This window comes from Trichoderma ghanense (assembly GCF_004382785.1).
Source record: "Trichoderma ghanense strain CCMA-1212 chromosome Unknown scaffold_4, whole genome shotgun sequence".
NCBI classification, from domain to species: domain Eukaryota; kingdom Fungi; phylum Ascomycota; class Sordariomycetes; order Hypocreales; family Hypocreaceae; genus Trichoderma; species Trichoderma ghanense.
This window is the reverse complement of record NW_027395667.1, coordinates 455733-475800: the sequence shown is the minus strand read 5'-3', so window position 1 is coordinate 475800 and position 20068 is coordinate 455733. Positions and strand designations below refer to the sequence as shown.

Sequence of the window (20068 nt, the reverse complement as noted above, 5' to 3'; positions counted from 1 at the left end):
TCATCAGCCGCAACTTGAATCTCCATGCGACGCTGCCTCGCTGCCATGCGACGGCCGAACGCTGCGCGGCTGCGTGCCTGATGCGGTTTCAGCCAGCACCCTCGCAGCTGCATGTGCCGCCTCCAGCTGTGTCTGGTTCGATACCTCGCTTTCTTCTGATCCAATGTCATTCTTCGTACACGCGTATCGGAAATCCCCATCTGCAGTACCGCCTCTCTACCTCAGCAGTACCGTAGTACTAACCAGCTCGATCCCCGATTGTCGCCTCAAATGTCTCACCCAGCCGTCTGCAGCAGCATCGCGGCGCTGGGCGTCGAATCGCGCCCACGGCACAGGCCCGCAGCCCGCAAGGGGGTGTGTGTCTTGTGTCTTGTGCTTGTTCTGGTGGCTGCCGTGTGTGAAATGAGGGTGAGTGAATGACTGAGCGAGCGAGAGTGTGATCAGATGCGAACAGGGACCACTCGATCTCGCTCATTCAATCACGTCTCGTTTCTGCCGCCGAGACTCTTCCAGCCTCGAACCACCTGATCTCTTCTCTCTCTTGCCTCGTGCCATCCATCCAACCTGCTGCATCACCATCGTCAACTTCGCTTCACATCTCTTCTCTTCCTCCAATCTTTCTCACCCCCCTTCTTCCCACCCAAAAATATCCACCGCGCCATGCCCTTGCCGGCTACTCGCCGCTGTCCCGGCCTTGACCCTCAGCGCGCAACGCCTCACCAAGAGAAAAAAGGACCTCTCCACAGCAGAAACAAGCCGCCACCTTACCTCAGCACACGTACATACAAACCCTGGACCTGGCGGCCGTAACAAAACACTCCCAAAAGTGTCAATCGAGGCCTGTGCGAAAGGGAATGGAAAAAAGAGCTCCCAGAAACTCCAAGCAAAAAATCATGCAGGGGGTGGCCTTTTGCAACTCCCCAACACCCCACATGCCGACCCAGGACCCCGGCGGACTCCTTCAAGCGGGCGACCAACCAGCGTTGAGCTGCGTCCTCTCGATGCAGGAGGACCAATTGGCCATTCGAGTCTAGAAGTTCTGGCGGTGTTGTGTTGACAGTTGCTGCGAGCCGAGATGCTGTTGCCATTGAGCCTTCGAGTACCTACTCCACATCGTATAAAGGTCGTATGGTCTCGGTGTTTTGGAGCTATATCAAGCTCGATCCGATACAAGACAAGTCTTTGATGAAGCTCACTTGACACGAATCAAGCCTCGAGCCGCGGCTGCTCTCCCTGCGGTTCTCGAAATAGAAACTGCCACGTGCAAATGACCTCGGGACACCATCCCAATCACACCCAACACCAGAAACTCACATGGCAATCTCCAACCCAACTCCGAAAGTCCAAAAACACCAAGCGGCCTACGCATGTCTCAGCGCACGCATAAGGTACACACCTCCTTACATAGTGCCAACATACCCATCCTCTTACAGAACCACGATGCCTCTCTTTATAGCCTCCCTTATTCTTCACCCTCTACAAAGGAAGCTCGCAGTAAGTCTTCAGGTCCTAACCCACTGCCAGCGTCTATGTATCCGTAGTAAGTAGTGCAATTAAGCAGCATCACGGGTCTCCTATATTACCACACTCTCTCACGCAGTGCGCATATCCTTGCTTTTTTTTTCCGCGTCCCCAAAATAAACCCAAGCCCGCTGTCATCAGGGCGCCGCAATCTCAGTCTTATTATTTCTTTCTTTCTTTCTTTCTTTTTTTTTTTTTTTTTTCTTTCCGGAGCACCGAACTTTGTTTGCTTCTGAGACTCTTTGTCGTACCACGGCGCTCCCGGTAATCGAAATTACGTATCTATGCGCAGGGCTGAAGGATCCATCCGTATCGACTCGCTGGTGCAATCACACATACGAGGTCCATCTCTGAGTAGGTAGAATTGATGCATTGCTTGGCTAGATGACAATTGTCGCATACTTGACATCGCAGCTTTCCAAAAAGCTGAGCATAATATTGGCTGCTGATTGTCGGACCCTGGCCAGCCTCACCAAATCATGGCTCTACCTTATGTAGGTCCCTGATGGTTGAGGTTGATGATGTTTCTCGGCCACTCCAAGCTTGCAAGAGATCTCGCGTGTATTTCGCACCGGCTTACTTTAAACTTTCAGGCACGCCAACATTGCACCGTCGAGATCCCGATATTTGATCCGCACAGTCCGTCTACATACTATAGATGGCCATCGCCAGGCCAATGCCTCGCACCAGGCGCTATTCAAAGAAATGGACGTGGGCTCTCTCCGCTTATGTATATCTCCTTGGGCGCGCCCGTTTATCAGCGTGAGCTTACGACATCGTGAGCTGGTACAAGCTGGAGCTGTGGAGAACGGTGAGCAAGTACTACAAGATCCCGTCCCCTTGTAATTGCTATCAATCCATCAATGGATCATCAACTAGCACGGCGCTGCTTGAAGCCAAGCTCGGTGGCTTGTTTGAAGGGAAGCCCCTGGATCCAGCACCGCCAAACTGAAAACGCACGTGGTGGGCGATGGCCTCCATGGATGTCATCTCATGTCCACGCCTTCACCACATGCAGTTTGCTCTTGGTTAAACCCCCCAATATCAGCCACAACTGCCATTTTCGTCCAACCAGATCCGATCATCTCATTTCGTCTAATGTGATGGCGCTTCTCTGTTTTCGATAGCTTCTCTTTGCTTGCCCGTTTTATCCTTTCTCTCTAGCCGAGGGATGGCGTGTCTATCTGCATCGAGCTTGAACCAATCACGTCTGAAGGATTTAGGCTGCTGTCTGTCGTTAAATGAAAGTGGTCTGGTACTCTCTCAGAACTGATCTCAGCCTTGCGATCCATATCCCCCGGGATTATCTTGCGTTCACCCGGCAAGATTCGGCTGCTCCCCCTTGAGACAAAGGACCAAGGACCGAGGCGGCGCCAGAATTCAAGCCGATCGGTTTCAATGTTTCTTCTCTACGCGGACGGCGAGTTTCACGAGGTTGTGGAGACGACTTGCGGTACATATGTACTGCGCTGGCTCGGAAGCATGACGCCTCTTTCCTGCTGCTCATAGTTTAACTTTCTTCAACATCTCGAAGCGTTCCTGGTGACGCGGATGGGAGTAGATTAAGATGAGGCCATGCTTTGCGAGAGCGCGGAAGCAGTCCAGAAATTGCCGCTTACGCGGAGCTGTCCATCGAGGCGTTTGCTTTGCCAGTCTGTTATTACACACCTCGTTTACGCATTGCAAACCTGAGGCAAGATTGTTCATGAGTGCATATTGGCGAGTCGCAAACATACCGGGATCTTGGTGAGTTAAAAGACGCAAATTGGCGACCTGCGATCTGGGCCTACCAGTATTTTGTGTATCGTACCCGTATCCATCACCTTTGACCCTCCTTGCAGTCAATTTCTCTAGCACGAAGAAGCTGAGTATGTTTGCTATGTCCTCCCTAAACGAATCTCCTCAGCTCGCGTCAGGGATATTCTTGTCGCCGTGCCTGCACGGGTCACCTTGGATGATATGACGACACCTCACTTCGTTCAGTGAGGGAAAGGAGTGAAGTTCTGGGTGCTGCTTGCTAATAGTACGCCCCTTCAAGGTCCCATTCGCACGTGCCAGGATGCCTCTCTCGTAGATTTTATAAGTTAGCAGCCTTATCAGAATACTCTTGGGTGATACTTGTGAGGTAACTTGGGAGTTGTTGGGGGTATGCCTGCGGGCTTGGCTATGGAAGGGTGTCTGCAAGGTCGGTTTCTAGAGCCTAGAAGAGGATGTTTGTCTCGTATACGTTCGGTGAAGAGTGGCTCTGTTGGGGTCATTGTTGTTGGTCAAAGGTGAAGCATAATGTGGAAACTGGCAGCATGCGCGCAATGGCGTATTCACATCCTTGCCATACTGAGTACATCACTTCAAGGTTAGGCTGATACAGACAAGTAGATGGAGCGACCTGCGCAGATTTAGTTCCTCTCAGAAGCTATAGAGTACATGACAGTACTCATATGCCTTCCATTCAATTCATCTCCCCAGTAGAAAGCCGACAGCTCATTGTCTACTCCGTGCCGGCTCTTGCCTCCTCTCCCGCTCTCGATGCGGCCCTTGTTTCATTTCTGCATGGCTACGTGCAGGCTTTATGAGTAACTAGACGCATAGAAGCTATTGTTTGCTACCGTGCCCGTGTGCTTGTCGTGGTGCTACTCTGTTTCAAATTCGTGCGGGCCGCTGGATTTATATAGTCCTTTGTGTGTTGATGGCATCTCCTCTTGGTAACCCATGACGGGTGTACTCATGCAAGGTAGTATGAAGCATGTACTACTGGAACTAAGGTACCAGTAGGTACCCCTTGTATTCAATTCACTTGTTGGGTTGATGAAGCCGGTACTCAGGAGACGATGTTGACGACGAAAATGATACCTTATTGTAACACTCAGACAGGGTTGCTCATATTATCATGTTAAGTGTACAATACTATCCGAGCTTCGAGTCATGTCTGGGAACTGCTTCGAGTTATATCTGGGTACTATTATTCGGTTCCCCATCACCAGATGAGACGGTAACTGGCCGTCGAGTATAAAGACGCATCCGTGCGCCTCTGATGAGTGGCAAATCGATCATCGTGGTCTGTGCCTTTGAAATTCGCACATGAGACGAAAGAGGCGCTCACACATGCAACATGTTACACTCCCTCGCATTACTGCGGCTTTTTCCTCTGGTCTGATGATGTGTCGTTACACAGAGAGGATACTCGGCGGATCATGTCGTTGAGATCGGACGCGGAAGAGCACGACACGGCTTGGTCACATTCCGCCTCAGGCTTTCTCGTTGGGAGGAATGCCTGCTCGTGTTACACGGGCACTGGGCTGTGACGCATCATCTTGGACGGCGTGATGAATTCGTGCTGTTGATGGTTTCGAGCCTATGACAGCCTCGCCGACCTTGAACATGTAGGCAGTAGCTGTTGGTAGATGTCTAGGTATTACCGTATATCGACATTTGACTTAATTCGCCGATTAAATCCGCGATATCGGGACGGACAACTGGGCTTCCGTATGGCCGGAGCTTTTATGGAAAAGCATGTACAGCTCATGACGGATTGTGGCATATAGGTGCGGATAGCTTCGGGAGATGCTCGTATATATTTGTGGCATCTGAATGCGTTGGGTGGCCTGGAGATGTCACTGCGGCATATGGATCTGCATCACGATACTAACCTCACCACCACATAGGGTAACGTCAGCTTCAGCAAGTTCAGGTATCCTGCGGTCCACCTATGTAGACACTCTGCCACTGGGTATACCGCTATAGCGGACCTTGGCACCGAATACCCCTGGCAACAGAGCACAATAACGGAACTCAAGTCAAGAAAAGGAAAAAGGAGAGAACGACAGAGAACGGTAAAGAAAAAGAAGAAGGAAAAGAGAAAAAAGGCGGATATGGCTGCAAATGCAATGCAAGACACGCTGGCAGACCAGCCTCCAGGCCCGCCATTCGCCAGCACACCCCTGCAAAGGCTGCAGCCAAGAGGACGGTGCAGGCAGGAGAAGGCTCTGGATGGGGGGAAGCGAGGCAGGGAGGCTGCTGTTGACGTGGAATCATGTCGGCCTGTAGGATCAAGGACTGTGTTTTGGATTTTCCTGCTGTGGTGGTGATACTTTGATGATGGTGATGGGTGAGCGTATCTCTTTGATCTCTGAGAGAGCTGAATCTCGTCACAGGCCCGTGAAAGGAAGCAGCTCGGATGCATGCATTTCATGGAACAGAGTTCGCTGCCGAGTTTCTTCTGCTTCTTCTTCTTCTTCTCTTGGAGTTGGTGTGACGTAGACTCTGTAGCATCTCAGGAATCATGACTGCACGTTCTGCGCTTACCCTAAGCTACATCCACTGCCCGCAGATCTGCTACTTTCGCAAATGTACCTCTGCTAGCCCACCAGGCCCAATCAATCAGCGCCTCATTCTCCAACCCGCACCGCTCAAAGAAGCTCTGGCTGGCCTTTGTCAACAACAAATCTCCAGCCTATCAGTCCGGCGTCTGCTGCTCGCCTCTCTTTGTTTCTCTATCAGCGCTCTTTGTGGAAGCATATCGAGAGACTCGCTCGCTCATATATTGTCTCTCCTCATCGAGTCCCGCGCAATTGATCGCACCATCAGCCAGACATCATCACCATCGTCACCCTTGTCGGTTCAGGGATCCCCCGCCATTGCCAATTCACCTTGCAGCAGCTCGGACGCGCGACCGTTTTGAAAGCCGCCGGGCTCTGTTGACGACGAATTGATACCGCCTCTTTTGCACCAGGTTTTCGTCACCCTCACAGAGCAATAGCCCGACTGAGATTGAAGCTGCGAGCGAGCTGCTGACCCAGTTCTTGCGGCCGGTGTCAATCTTGGGATCCCGCCCTTTTCTCGCCACACCGACTCGACTTGTGCTGCCCGCCGGCCGCTTCAACCCAACGAAGACCGCTCGATATCCGGCCGAGCCCCCGAAGTCGAGCAGAAGCTCCCGCGAGCCTGAGAGTCGGAGCCTGAGCTGTCCCGGAAGCGCATGGCATCGCTGTAGCGGCGCGCAGCTGCAGCATCTTGTTGAACTTGATCGGGCCTTGCGTCGCGTCAGACATAGACCGGCAGTCCTGAACCATGTCCACCGAGAGAATCAAGGTCCCGCCCAATGGGCTCGAATTCAAGAGTGTCTTGTCGCCAATCACACCGACGATACCCACCACCCCGTTTACCTCTGGCTTTACGCCGCTGGTGACCGTCGTCGGCTTCCACCATGCGCGAGGGCCCGAGGTCGAGAGCTGGTTTGGCGTGGAGGAGGGCGTTGATCCGGCTGCCAAGTATGGATGGAACTTGCTGCCGTTCATGGCCCTGAGTGACGGGGCGCATGCGTATGTCTTCAGGCCCTTGCCTTTGAGCTGGAAGAGCCGTTGCTGACTTACCGTTGCTGAGCAGCTCCGAGGAGGACTTTTCCTACTTTACCTTGTTGCGCCCCGAGACCGACGACGGACCGGCGACATCGCTCTTTGGCATATCATGTACTCGCCAGCTCGATTCGTCCCAGCTCATCAACCGGCCTGCCGATGTGACTCGATCAACCGTGCAGAAAGCGGTTGTCGTCATCGCAGACAGCCCCCAATTCTTTGGCATGCTGAGACAGCGCCTCAGTATAGTCACTCAAGCATGGTTCGCCCAGCGCGAGTTCACAGACGTCGATATCCTGCGCGGCTTTCAGGAAAGTCTCGCGGATGAAAAGGCCAGAGGTATCCTGCAGGAGGAAGCGCAGAGAGACCAGTATCTCGGCATGAGTCTGCGCGAGCTGATTCACGAGTTCAAGTGGCAGGCTCTGGTGCTCCTCAAATGCTGTCTTCTTCAGCCCAAGGTTGGTGTTGCCACTCTCCAAAACTCGGTCTCTGGACCCTGTCGATGTGAGGATGAAACCTGCTAATTGCACGTCTAGATGCTCTTCTTCGGATCACGGTGTGATCGGCTATGCATGGTCCAATTTTCCCTCATTTCTTTGATACCCGGACTCATTCGTAACCTCCAAGACTGCGCAGATCCCGAGCTGAACACTTACGAAAAGAAGCTCGCACAGCCAACGAGTTTGCAGAGTAGTAACCGCAACTCGCTTCTGACCTTTATGGGGCTTCCTCTGCAAATATTTGGCAAAGTACGTGCCCCGTCACTCCAAGGCTCCGAAGAATGAATGCCATTGCTCACACAAAAACAGGGAAGCATCTTTGGCCCATATACTCCTTTACAGCAACTCGACCTGCTGGCCGATGTCGGCACGAAATCCTACCTCGTCGGCAGCACCAACTCCCTACTTCTCCAACAAAAGGACCGCTATAGCGACATAATCATTAATCTCGACGATGACACCATAAACATCACATCGCCTTCCCTTCGGGCGGCACTATCGCTGACTGCGGCAGACAGGCGATGGATCGACTACTTGACTCAGGAGGTCAACAATACGTGGGACGAATCCAACCCCAGCACGCCCAAGACGATGCAATACGCTGGAAGCGAAGAATACATCAGGGCCCAGTTTGAAGCCTACATCATCGGCCTGATATCCTCCGTCAAGTTCCACAACTACCTCGTCAAGAACGCTGCGACCGGCCGCAACACGGCGGAAAGCGACCCGGCCGTGGACTTTGGGCTCGACTGGGTAGAGGCGTGGCAGCGGACGGAAAACTACCGCATGTGGGACTCGCACACCGATACGAACCTGTTCGCCGTCTCCGAGCCGAGGCACCCTTGCGCCGGCGGCCTCTCCATCGAGGACGTGCAGAGACGCATAGCAGAGCAGGTCAAGGAGCTCCACCTCGACGAGCGCTTCGCCCAAGGCCGCGACATCCTGGGGCGCAACTTTGCCGCCGGAAAGGAGAAGGCGTCGACGATGCTGAACCGGCTGTACAATGACATGGAGCAGATGCGCGAGGCGCAGCGCCGCCGCGCCGAGGAAAACGCAAAGCTCAACGAAGCCAATGGCGGCAGCAAGCGGAACAGCATGGCTAGCGGCACCAGCGTGGACACGGCGGCGGCGGCGGCGGCGAAGCCCCAGCAGCAGGAGACGGTGGGCAGCCGGGCCAGCGCGTACATGGCCAGCTGGGCGTCGTGGGCGGGCGAGAAGCGGCGCAACGGCGGCTGGGCCGGGGGCTGGGGCAAAAAGAAGGCGGCGTCGACGACGTCCGGAGGGGCGGCGGACGGGACGGCGTCGATGCCGACGAGCCCCATCGAGAAGGACTACCAGTTCGTCAGCATGCTGGCGTCGGCCGCGTCGCGCGGCACCAACTCGACCGAGGCGTACCGGCCCATGACGCAGGGCAGCTTCAGCGAGAGCATACTCTCCGGCGCGGACAGCAGTCGGCCTGGGACGGGGTCTTCTGCCGCGGAGGCCCCGCTGACGCAGTATCCGAGGGAGTTTGATGCTGATGACCACCGTGATGAGGACGACGGGTTTCGGGAGGAGACGCTTGTTGGCAACGGCGGGACCAAAAAGGCCGATTGAGCTTCTTCTTGCTCTGTTCAGGGGAGGCTGGACTTGAAGAGAGACGAGTGAAAGAAAAATAGATGAAGAACGATGTTTGGATTTCTACGGAGGGTTTTGCTATTGACGGTATGGTTTTTGTTTGATGGTCGGGTTTGATGGGGGTTAATTCGATATAGTATATACACTTTTGGACGAAAGGGATGAACGGATGATGAGAATGGGGAAAGGGGATTCATCAAAGGGAAACTGGTATGGGAAACGGGGAATGAATGAATTGAGCCTGCGTTAGACGAGAGAAACACGTTTCCATCGAGAAATCGGGATAAATAAGATATATATATATATATATACCTTGCACATGCAACAAACTCGAGCAATGTCCAGGCGGATAGGGAGTTATGTGACAATCAAGAACACGCACCAACTCATTCCCAAAAAATGAGACTTGAGACACCATCAAGACATCAATATGCATAATCACATCACATTCTGAACCACTCCCACGCTGAATAACATACACGCATTCTCTGTTGATGTAACCCTTAAGCTAGGCATGACCGCCCTATGGAACCACCCCCTAGCAAGCATTTCATGATCCTCATCAGACGAACAAAAACAACCAAAAAGGAAATTCCATACCCTTTCCGGCTCATCCTAATCCCAGATGGCCTGAATCTACGCATAAAGAAACCGGGGTGGGCGAAAATAAACAGACAACAGAAGAAGAGGTATGGTGGGATAAACATGCCTGCGCCCCAGGGGTGGTGAGGTGAAGAATGATGATGATGCATGGCCGACTCCGTAATTCTACCGGATGCTTTTATCGAGAGATTGAGAGAATAGGTTTATGCCAAGTAGCCCAACTCATCATCATCCAGACGCTCGAGGTACTCCTTGTCAAGAAGAATTTCTATGCACTTCTTGATGTCGGCAACCTTGGGGACGAAGCGGGAGCGGATCTGGTTGATGGTCTCGCTCACAAGCAGCCCGTGCTTCATCTTCTTTCGTGCCTTCATGATACGAACAATGGCGGACTGGTGAATGATGGTTAGCAACGACATTTGATCTCGTGGGCACAGAGGCGCGGTGCAAACGTACCTGCAATACCAACTTGCGGTCCTCCTCAATCGTCTTGTTCGTCTCGACCTCCTCCTGCTTCGCTTCCTTGATGCCACCAAGGTTGAGGTTTACCCTGATCTTCTTGCTCTTGAAGTCGTAGTTGAGGTTGAACACCTTGCCGGGTCCGGGCTTGTCGCCACCCTCCATCAGAAGCACCTTGGCCTTGAGGATCACGGCCAGCGCTTGGTCGAGCACCTCGGTGCTCAGCTGGGTGGCGGTGCAGATGTCCTCGTAGACGTAGCTGTCCTTTTCGTTGAACAAGAGGAGAATGGCCATTTGGTAGATTGACACCTGGAAGGTGTAAGGGGTCTTGCTGTTCTTGCAGTAGCCGGCCTTGATCTCGCCCTTGCACAGATGCCACAGCCAAGTAAGCTTGCGGCCGTCGTGCTTGTGCTTGTAGAATCGAACGAAGCGCTCAATCTCCGACGCGATCTCGGGAGGCGGGTCGAAGTGAGTGCTCGGCGGCGTCAGGGGCCAGAAGCCCGTGCCTAGAATGGAAAAGGTAGAGTCAACGGACCTAGCGTTGCCGACGGTCTCCAGGTGCTCGCGGAACTCCTTGTTCAGGTCTTTTGATATCTGCATGTCCTGGAACATGCGCTGAAGCTTGTTGGTATATTCGAAACCGCAGGCCTCCTTGAGCTTGCTGATCATGCTCGTCTCGGCATCGTCCGACGACGAGTTGCTGTGCACCAGTCGCCTGGCCAGCATGCGCGAGTAAAACTTTTGGAAAACGTCCTTGTCCTCAATGTACTTGAAAACGGTCATGATTTGGGACAGGGTCCTCTCGAGATCGGCCTCTTCGATGCTCGTGGTGCTCTTTCTCAAGAGCACATCTGTATACTTGGCCAGCAGCTCGGGCGACTTGTTCGACCCCGACTTGCAGACCTCGTTTCTGTTGACGAACTCGCGGCAGGCGTTGTCCAGAGACCGCGTGAACTCGGGCTCGTCGTTGAAGGCTCTCTTGACGAGGCCCTGGTACTGTGTGTGGATCTCCAGCAGAGCGTCCACGTAGACTTTGGGTTCCAGCTTGTCGCCCTCGGACGACTGCACCTTCTGCACGGCGGCCAAGCCCGCTTTCCGGACATGGGTCTCGAACCTGGTGCGCAGCGGATCTAGGCCATCGGGAATGCGTGAGAGCAAGCTGTACATCCTAGCCATGTCCTCCTCTCTATCATTGTCCAGCAGCACCTGAAACTCCTCTCTAAGGGGCAGGGAGTGGTCGGCAATGAGGGCTTGGTTGCAGGTTCTCTTGAGGGGAATCGCAATGTCCTGATGCAGGTACATGTTGACGCGCTCCTCCTCCTCCGCCAGTCGTGCCTCTGCCTTTTTCATATACTCGACAACGGTATTCTCGGCGATGAACTGCTTCGATTCGGCTTGGTAGAACTCCTTGGTCGCAGCCAAGAAGGGGCGCTCGAAGTGGAATCTGTAAACGTCGAGCGTTGACTTGGAGGGATCCGCCTCATCGAGGCCGAGCGAGACGAAGGAGTCAACGACCTGCTTGATTTGGCCGTACTCAATGGTCTCGCCGTTCCTCTGCTTCTCCACGAGCTTCAGCACGGCGTCCATAACCTTATCCGACACCTGCTCGAAAAGCACCTTGCGCCATTGCACAAGGTGGAGAGTGTAGACATCATAAATGTTCTTCTTGCCCTCGTCAATCTCGCGCTTGACCCAGTGTCGGTTAAGGTACTGGAAAAGGTGATGGATGTATTTAGCAGCAATGGTATACCGATTCCATTCTTTGATGTAAAAGGTCAGCAAGGCCTCGTCTGTGTGCGACTTCGACGACTGGACCAGGTCGGCCAGATGACGCTGGAGATATTTGATCAGGTGGTTGTAGAGATCTTCGCCCAACAAATGCGCTATTCAGTCGACGAGAAGGGTTCCAAGTCAGCGTGCGTTTAGCCTCCGGAAGGAGATGGAAAGGTTAGGGGAGTAGCAGAGAGGAGAACAACGCACCTCCACGGTGGCTAGTTGTCATAGTAGGACCGCTGAGGCCGACGGCTTTCTGGGAAGTGCAAAAGTTGTGAACAGCCCTGTGACAAATTGTAAGCAATCAGGCCTGCATGTGCGAGGGCCCGAGTCGACGAGTCGGGGAAGCGACCATTAAAGGCAGGCGAGGACGTGGCATACGTGTAAATTCCCATGTACATCTGCATATCCATGCCCTGCTCGAGGTCCGTCATGATGCGGGTGATGCCCTCTTCCAGGTACTTCCATCTGCAGCGGGCGTTAGTGGTCTCTGTCTGCCTGCGGGAGCTGCCATGGATGGCTTGGAACCCGATGGGCGTCGACTCACGTTGCTTTGATGTCCTCGCGGTTTGGCACCGGGGGCATTCCACCCGATTTGGCCACCATCATGGGAAGCGCGTGGGAAGACGAAGAGGCTCAGCTCCAAGCAGCAGGCCTTGCTCGTTCGAGAGAGGCGGGGTGGAGGGACGAGGTGCGACGCCTCTTACGGACTCGCGTGGGCGGGAGTGGCTGACGATGCAACACAGCAAGCGGGAGCGACTCCTTTCGCGTCCGGGGTCGACCGGCAGCGGAAGATGCGGAGAGGAGAAGCGTCGGAGGCGACGGGGGGGAGTCGGCGTGGACGGCTTCTGCTGCGAGGCTGTGCGGGAGAGAAGAGACAGAGAACGAGGCCACAGGCAAATGCAGAGCTCAGCGGTGATGCTCACGCACCAGCCGGACAAGGCAGTGGGTCGGTCACTCGATTTAGAGGCACGTTCACAGGCCAACAGGCTGGAGAAGGCTCGACGCGAGCTGAATGCAGACGAGGGACACGGCCAGGGACGAGGCAGACGCTCGGCGGTTGTGCCCTCGGCTTTGTTCGCTGCGAGGAGACGGGAGGGGTTTGAACGAGGAAGAAGAAGAAACAAAAGAAGACACAGACGAAAGGAGAAGACGCAGTTAGGGGGATCAGGAAGAAGGGAGGCTGCGAGCAGAAAAGACGTAATGATGAGAGGGAATCAGGCAGTCAAGCCCAAAGCTCGAGTAACTACCGGCACTGGCTTGGGCGCCTGAACGGGCTTAGCGCCGCTTTCTGCCCCGGACAACCGCCTTTTTGGCCGTTCTGCCACTGCAGTTTGGGCAGAGCAAGAGGATGAAGTAGTTGACGATTTGTGTGTTTATTTGCAACGAGATTAAATCTTCTTTTGTTTTTCTTTTATTTTTTTCTTCTTTACATGAAACTGAGATATAAGTACACAGGCTCTTTTCAGGTTCAGTCACAGTCCGTGGCTGACAAAGAAGGCTGCCGTAGCTCTAGGCAGCTCTGTGTGAAGGCAAACAGGCATCGCCTATATCGGCCCTGTATTCGTACTGTATCTACAGCTGTACACGATGATCGAGGATTGACGAAAAAGGTAACCAAACAGCCTCACATCGCTTGAAGCCCTGTGAAGATTAATTGCTATACACATATATAATACAGTAGACACTAGCCGAGGGTATATACAGTATCTTGGCTTGGATAAACAGACAGCTGGACCATTCGTAGCTTCGTTCACTTCGTAATGCGCCGTGCTCCGTCGCTGAACGCCATGGAAAATCCTGACATGCAAAACGCTTTGAAAAATCAAACATTATAAGATTGAAACACGATGCTTGCGGCTCTCCCGCAAGCGACCTGCTCACCTGCGGTCGTCCTCGCTACCCCCTAACCGCGCTATAACTCGGAAGATGTTGACGGTCAGATTCGCGGTCCATGCGAGCAGGCCGAGCAGCATGAACGACGCGAGAGCCTTGGCCAGCCCCCTTACCTCCATGTCGCCAAAGGTGTGATAGACGACATGCTCAAAGGCGAGAGCTGTGCCCGCCGCTTTGAATATGATAAAGATCAAATCGAGCAGGATGAGGGACGTTTTCGACTGGGCTGAGCGCAGGCCAAGTGGCTTCCCCGTGTACTCGTCCCATATCATGTACCCGTTGTATGGGACAGCCACGCTGTCCACCGCAACGGCAAAGATGGACTGCGTCCGCTCGGCGCCCTCACCCAACGCCCTATCTTCGAGGGCAAACATCTTTGCGGCGATTCCCAGGGCGATTAGGGACATGATGATGACGGCCAGTCGAAAGAGCAAGGGGGAGAGGGGGCTGCGCATGGCTCGCTTCCACATGCGCTTGGAGAATGGGCGGCGTCGTTCATACTTGTTTTCTGGCGCGTCCAGTGGCAATCGGGTAGGGGCATTGAGGTTAGGCGGCAGCTGATTGAGGGCTTCGACGTCGACCGTCTCGCTCTCTTGACCGCGCGGGCGCCCCCAGGCCGACGACCGTATGAATTCGGCCCAGGAGAGGGCGGGCTGTCTCCACGCCGCGGCATGGGAGGAGACAATGACGGGCTCGGCCGATCGAAGGTGATCCCATTTCCTCCCCCGCGCTGAGGCTCGCCCGTACTTGAACAGATGTGGAATGCGGCCGCGCTCGGATTGTGGAGGACCGAGCTTGGGGTCTTCATCCCAAGCGACGAATCCATCCTGAGAAACTCGGCGCTTGGGCTCCTGGGGCGTGGCATTGTGCTGCGGCGCGGTGGCAGGCCGAGGAGGGTTCAGCAGCCGCAACTGCTCTTCGACGCCGGGGTCGTGAACCTCATGATGGACAGCAATCCAGGCTATGAGGCATAGGTGAGATTAGCATTCATGCCTTCCGAGCCGGAGCCGCCGGCGCAACAGAGACTGCCTGCATGTGCTTACGAGGAATTGTTCTCACTGGGCGTTGGCGGGCCTGCGTTCCGGCAAGTCTGGACGAGGCTGACAACGAGGTCGCGGCCTGATCTGAAGGGGGCGAGCTGTCTGTCAATCCCGACGCGGCGTCTGTCCTACCGTCTGGCTGCTGCGTGGGTGACGACATCGAATGGCGGCAGCACGAAGTCGGGATAAGGTGAGATGAGGTAAGGCGAGGTGAGGTAGGATTATGCAGTAAAATCCCAGCGGCCGATCTTCAATCTCTGCAGGCCGGGTGCTGAGAAAAGTCGATTCTTTGACGAGACGACGAGCCGAGCAGGCTCCGGACCCCAGGGTTTGGCGGCTGATAGGTTAAGTACAGAAAATGAATCGAATCAGAAACCGGCGGGACTGTCGTCACAGGAACGCCGGTTGGGCCTGGAGGTGGGATCTAAGGCGATCTGAGTGAGTGACGATGATACACATAACCGCAGCTAGGGATGAATGGGTGTGAAGCTGGGAAGAGGGCTGGAAGCACGCGGTGGGTCGACAGGCTGGAGAGATGCTGAGCTCATGGTCACACGCTTCGAGGCGGAGGCTGGGCAGAGAGACATGAACAAGCACGAGCGGGAACCTTGAATTGGGACCTTGACCTGGGCTTGAACCTTGTACCTGAACCTTGATCCTTGAACGATGAACCGGGGCCTCGATTGTACCTGAAGGAGACTCTTCTCCTCCCGTATGCCGGAACAGGGGCGGCAGATGGCTGGGGCTGGCGCTTCTTACCTGATGGAGTTGCTCGGGAGGCTGGAGAAGAACATGCCTGGACTTGTTGGGAGACCAGAAGAACCAGCATTTATTTGCCTGCAGCCGAGCCGAGAGTTTGCTGGCGGTGCCCCGTAACAATGGGATCATCAGGTGAATGAAGCAGGGAGAGAGGAAGACGGGACAAAAGAGGCGCTGCTGCTAAGAGAGCCGGGGAGCGTTAGCGGCGGTGCGGCTTGGCGTTGGTCAACCTGACGTTTCTGCTGGGACGGGTCCAGGTTCCGAGTACCGAAGACTTGCAGATGTGCTGGAGCCTGGTACAAAGTATTTGAGCTGAACTGAGCTGCGAATTGGGAAGAAAAGGCATCGTGTTCGGACAGAGTCATGCTGCTATGGACAGAACAAGAGTTCATTGAACATGCTACGAATCACCTGCTTGGGGCAGAGGCAGATGTCGTCAAACAGCCAATGGCACACAATCACCCGAGCATGGACTGAGCCTCGGCATCGCTCATACCTACGTGCTCAGCCTCTGATTCGGGCGCATTGATCGCGAATGCGTTGTCGCTCGGTCCCATCAATGACGTTGCATCTCTGTCGTGTCTTGTATGTAGCGTCTACTTTCTACGTCACCTGACTGCGCGCGCCTGTTCTGTTGCTGCCAGACGCGAGCGGCTCCAGTTGCTTGCTGTCACTGTCGCTTGTCGCTGTCACTCTTATCACCGTTGCTGTTACCTATTGCGGGCTGTTTTGCTCATGGCGGCACGGCTGTTAGGCGCCGAGTCCTGAAGCAGCGCTTGGTCGAGCTTTTTGGTCTATTTTCATCGGGCTGGAACAGTACCTTGGATGCAACATCTTAGTTCCTTATCTGACGGGCTGAAGGTCTGCATTTTTTTTTTCCTTCTCCCTTCTTGTATGCGTGTGTGTATCTTCCCTTCCTCCCTTCCCTCCTTCTCTTCCCTCTCGGAGCATTTGTGATGTCAGGATAATTCATCTCATTTTTTCTTTCTTGCCTTTTTTTCTAGCGCTTGCCCTGGCACTGTCACCGCTTGACCCTTCCTTCCTTCCCAAACCGCCAGCTGGGCACCGACGACTCCTCTTCTTCTTCGAGATTCTTTCGTCACGCAGCTTTTTTTTTCTTGTCTTCTTCTTCTTCTTCTCTTCTTCATCCTACCAAAAGTCACTGGCGCGAGACTCTTTTTCATCTCCATCACGACGAGCGACTTCATCATTCGAATTGTGCTGGCACAGGGAAGCTGAACTACAAAGCATCACCACACGCGCTTCGCACTTTGCATTGGGCATGCGGGGGACCAGAGAAGACAACCCAAGCAGAATGCCGGCCTCATTGAAGGAGCGATCAAGTCGGCTGCAGATGTTTGCACGCCTCAAGTCCGAAACCGACGTCAGACCGAAAGAAAACAACGACACAGCCGCCAATGGAATTACCAATGGCAATGCGTTGGCACAGTCCATCCGCGAGCCAGAGCGCTATCAGAGCTCGGCTCCGGTGCTCACGTCCGCCGCAGAACGAAGGGAACTGGCAGACAGCGCTCGAGTGCCTGTGCCTGGGCTGAACGGAAACGCTCGCCAGCTTGCCGGTCATCAGCGCAGATTCAGCCAGCCGCCGTCCGAGTCGGTTCAGCGAACCCATTCGCAGTCTCCCGCCAGTCAACATCGCCACATGGACATTTTTACGGGCTCGCAATTAGGCGACAGCTTTATGAATTCTGGCCTAACCACGCCGCTGTACGAGCCATCCGAAGCCGATCACGATCCAATACCCGACAGAAAGAATGCCGCCGTTGCTGCTGCTCCCGCGCCCGCTCCTGCCATCATGGGCCCTGCCACCACCAGACCGGCCCCTCGCTACAACTTTGACAAGAGATTTCTCACGAGCGACAACGCCACCTTTCAGATTGGGGAGGACCTCCTCATGCGGGTGGTCCCGGGAACCAGGAATCACAACCCTACGTATATGAATGATGGCTTTAACAGAGCTGTCGTCAACGGGTATAACAAGCCAGCGGGACACTATCGGACGAGCTACACTCGGCCGGAACCATTGCCGGAGAAGCAGCCTAACTTACCCGTACGCGAAGTAAAGATTCGGCATATGTCAAAACCTAGGCAGATGGAATACGACCATGGGCAAAAGAGGAGCGCGTCGCCTGCCTTTGCGAGCAGAGGGCGGCCAATGAGAGGTAGAGAGGACGATATGCGCGCCATGAGCAGGTTCCGCGGCATTGAAGAGGTAGATGAGGACGATAGGAGGGAAGGAGGATTTGATGAGGAGGAGAACGGTGATATTGACGATGGTACGTCTACCGTGGGCGGCCACCAAGATGGCCATGCGACCCCGAGAATAAGGAGGCATCCCATGTCGCCACAGCGAGTCCTGGAGAGCGCCATAGCCACGACTATGCAGCCGTTTCGGCCGTCAGCGCCAAAAGGCAATAAACGCCGGCGGGAGAGCCTCGACTACGACGACATGGCTTTGAGCACCATGAGCTATACCGAGCTCCAGAATGAGCCCTTTGACTTTGATCCGTCAAAGGCGCCAACACACGTTGGTTCCGGTGGCGCTGCGGGCTCTGCAGACACCCTCACCGCGAAGCTGGAGCAGTACCAACACCAGAGCGAAAAGGAGCAGCGCGCCCTGTTCCGAAGCATGAACGTGGATGACTGGGAAGAGGCGGGAGACTGGTTTGCCGACCAGTTCCACGAGATTATGCACAAGCTGCGCGAGGCCAGGCGCAACAAGCGCCGGACGATACAGGAGTTTGAGAACGAGGCGGCCGATCGCGAGGCGGCAGTGCGGCTGCGAACCGAGGCGATTGAGCGGAAGTTGGCCAAAATGAAGCAAGACGGCCAGCGGGTGGTGACTCCGAACGAGGCGGCCAGCAGTGGACGTTGATACGCTGCGGATTGTCGGCAATGTCATTGAAGCAGGAGTTGGGCGTTCCTATGTCATGATTTCTTGTTTTCTCTCTTGTCTCCCTTGCAGGCTTGATGATTGGAATGGGCAGCGCTGGCCGTGGCCTGGTGCACACGAGCCTCACGACGGGACGATGGCGCTGGCGGATAATGATCTAATGAGATAGAGATAGACTGCATGGCGGGATATAGTGGAATGGCTTAGCCGAGATGGGCTCATCTTGTGCCATTTGAATGCAACCTGTGGCCAAACGAAACACCTGGTGTAGTCCTTCTGCGCCCTTTTTATTCATCGTCTTTGGACTCTGAGTCCAAATCTAGATCTCGATGACCTGCTTCACCTTTCTGTCCCGTCCAACCACCATCCTCAACTGCGCTCCAGGCTTATCCTTGAACAGCCCCTCCCGCAAGCCTTCGGAATAGAGCTCATAAGCAGGGTAATACGCATCGACAAACTTGATGACCTGCTCCTTTGTCATGCCCGCGTTGGGGTCGCCCCTTGCCAGACGAAGATGCTCCTCCTGCTCAAGCCGCCACTCATACACGTACTCTGTATCTTCGGCATCAATGTGAATCAAGGCATCAAGCAGACTATTTATAACCTCATCGTATTCGCGCAATTTCTCGTTGATGGCAAGGAGGTGCTCTAGGCGGTGGTTTTGCAGCGTCCGGCTGGGCGAGGCGTATTTCTGGAATAGGAGTGGTGGGGGAAGGGGGCGGAAGCCGATGCACCAGCCTTCGAGGATGATGACTTGGAGGGGTTTGCTGGTGCTGGTGGAGGGATTGGAGAGGTTGGTGTTGATGGGTTTCCAGAGGTGGGGAGGGAGACGGTCGCCTTGGCCGGCGAAGAGGGCTTTGTCGTACTGCGGGATGGAGGTTGGCGCGTGGGAGAGGAGGGAGGAGAGGACGGATTTAAGGAGGGTGATGTCGTGGGTTCCTAGATGGATGGATGTTAGTTTTGGGATTGATGATGAAGAGGAGTATCTCCTGGGTGACGTATATATCTGGTGGTCCATTTGTATGCATATATGGGTATGAAAGGTGCGTAGGTATGTATGCATGAGTGGGTTTGTAAGTGAGCAAGTGGGAGTTGAAGTTGCAGCATAACATACCTGGCTCGCCGCGAACCTGCCACAGCGCATTATCCGGATTCTCCCTCGCCAGCTTGACCTGCTCCTCGTGGGTAAGATAGAAGTCGTCGATGCTGCATACGAGGGTCGGGACGCCCTGGCTTGCGAGGGCTTCGGCGAGGGGGGCGACGAGGGTGGATTTTCCGACGCCTTGGAGGCCGTTGAGGCCGATGATGAGAGGGGGAGGAGGCGGAGACGGGTGATTGTCATCCGGGGAGGTTTGCTGCTGCTGCTGGTGTTGTTGGTGGTGCAGTTTTAGGCGGTTGAGGATGAAGGGGATGCATATTGGGGATTTGTCGTCGACGAATTGGGGGGGCATGGCTTGTTTGTTTTGGGGGATTCTATATGTATAAGAGGTGTTGGTTTATATGAGGTTTGTATGAGGGCTGGTTTAGGTATGGTGGGTTGGAGGTTGGAGGTGTGTAAGAGGTACGGCGGAGGTACATGTCCGTCACGGCAAGAGAAGGTGCTTCGGCATGGAAAAGCGGGTTTCTGGGGTTGGG

General features: G+C 54.6%; 6 protein-coding genes across 6 annotated transcripts; 3 read left to right on the top strand and 3 right to left on the bottom strand.

Moving 5' to 3' along the window:
• Window positions 1-6588: 6588 nt before the first annotated feature.
• CCMA1212_004320 (Late secretory pathway protein AVL9) lies at window positions 6589-8968 on the top strand (the record flags this gene model as incomplete). Its single annotated transcript, XM_073701629.1, has 4 exons — window positions 6589-6839; window positions 6904-7330; window positions 7409-7621; window positions 7682-8968. 4 exons carry the CDS (start codon window positions 6589-6591, stop codon window positions 8966-8968), a joined length of 2178 nt encoding a protein of 725 aa, XP_073559388.1.
• An 827-nt stretch (window positions 8969-9795) lies between these two features.
• CCMA1212_004319 (Cullin-1) lies at window positions 9796-12433 on the bottom strand (the record flags this gene model as incomplete). The annotated part of the gene is made up of 5 exons (XM_073701628.1): window positions 9796-9984; window positions 10049-11934; window positions 12032-12108; window positions 12161-12292; window positions 12372-12433. 5 exons carry the CDS (start codon window positions 12431-12433, stop codon window positions 9796-9798), a joined length of 2346 nt encoding a protein of 781 aa, XP_073559966.1.
• Window positions 12434-13704: 1271 nt separating this feature from the next.
• CCMA1212_004318 (uncharacterized protein) lies at window positions 13705-14920 on the bottom strand (the record flags this gene model as incomplete). The annotated part of the gene is made up of 2 exons (XM_073701627.1): window positions 13705-14681; window positions 14764-14920. The coding sequence occupies 2 exons, from the start codon at window positions 14918-14920 to the stop codon at window positions 13705-13707; spliced, it is 1134 nt and encodes a 377-aa protein (XP_073559816.1).
• A 1914-nt stretch (window positions 14921-16834) lies between these two features.
• On the top strand, window positions 16835-18415 carry CCMA1212_004317 (uncharacterized protein; the record flags this gene model as incomplete). The annotated part of the gene is made up of 1 exon (XM_073701626.1): window positions 16835-18415. One exon carries the CDS (start codon window positions 16835-16837, stop codon window positions 18413-18415), a length of 1581 nt encoding a protein of 526 aa, XP_073559969.1.
• Window positions 18416-18752: 337 nt separating this feature from the next.
• On the bottom strand, window positions 18753-19884 carry CCMA1212_004315 (putative kinase; the record flags this gene model as incomplete). Its single annotated transcript, XM_073701624.1, has 2 exons — window positions 18753-19372; window positions 19548-19884. The coding sequence occupies 2 exons, from the start codon at window positions 19882-19884 to the stop codon at window positions 18753-18755; spliced, it is 957 nt and encodes a 318-aa protein (XP_073559878.1).
• CCMA1212_004316 (uncharacterized protein) lies at window positions 19464-19824 on the top strand (the record flags this gene model as incomplete). The annotated part of the gene is made up of 2 exons (XM_073701625.1): window positions 19464-19467; window positions 19628-19824. 2 exons carry the CDS (start codon window positions 19464-19466, stop codon window positions 19822-19824), a joined length of 201 nt encoding a protein of 66 aa, XP_073559879.1.
• Window positions 19885-20068: the final 184 nt, after the last annotated feature.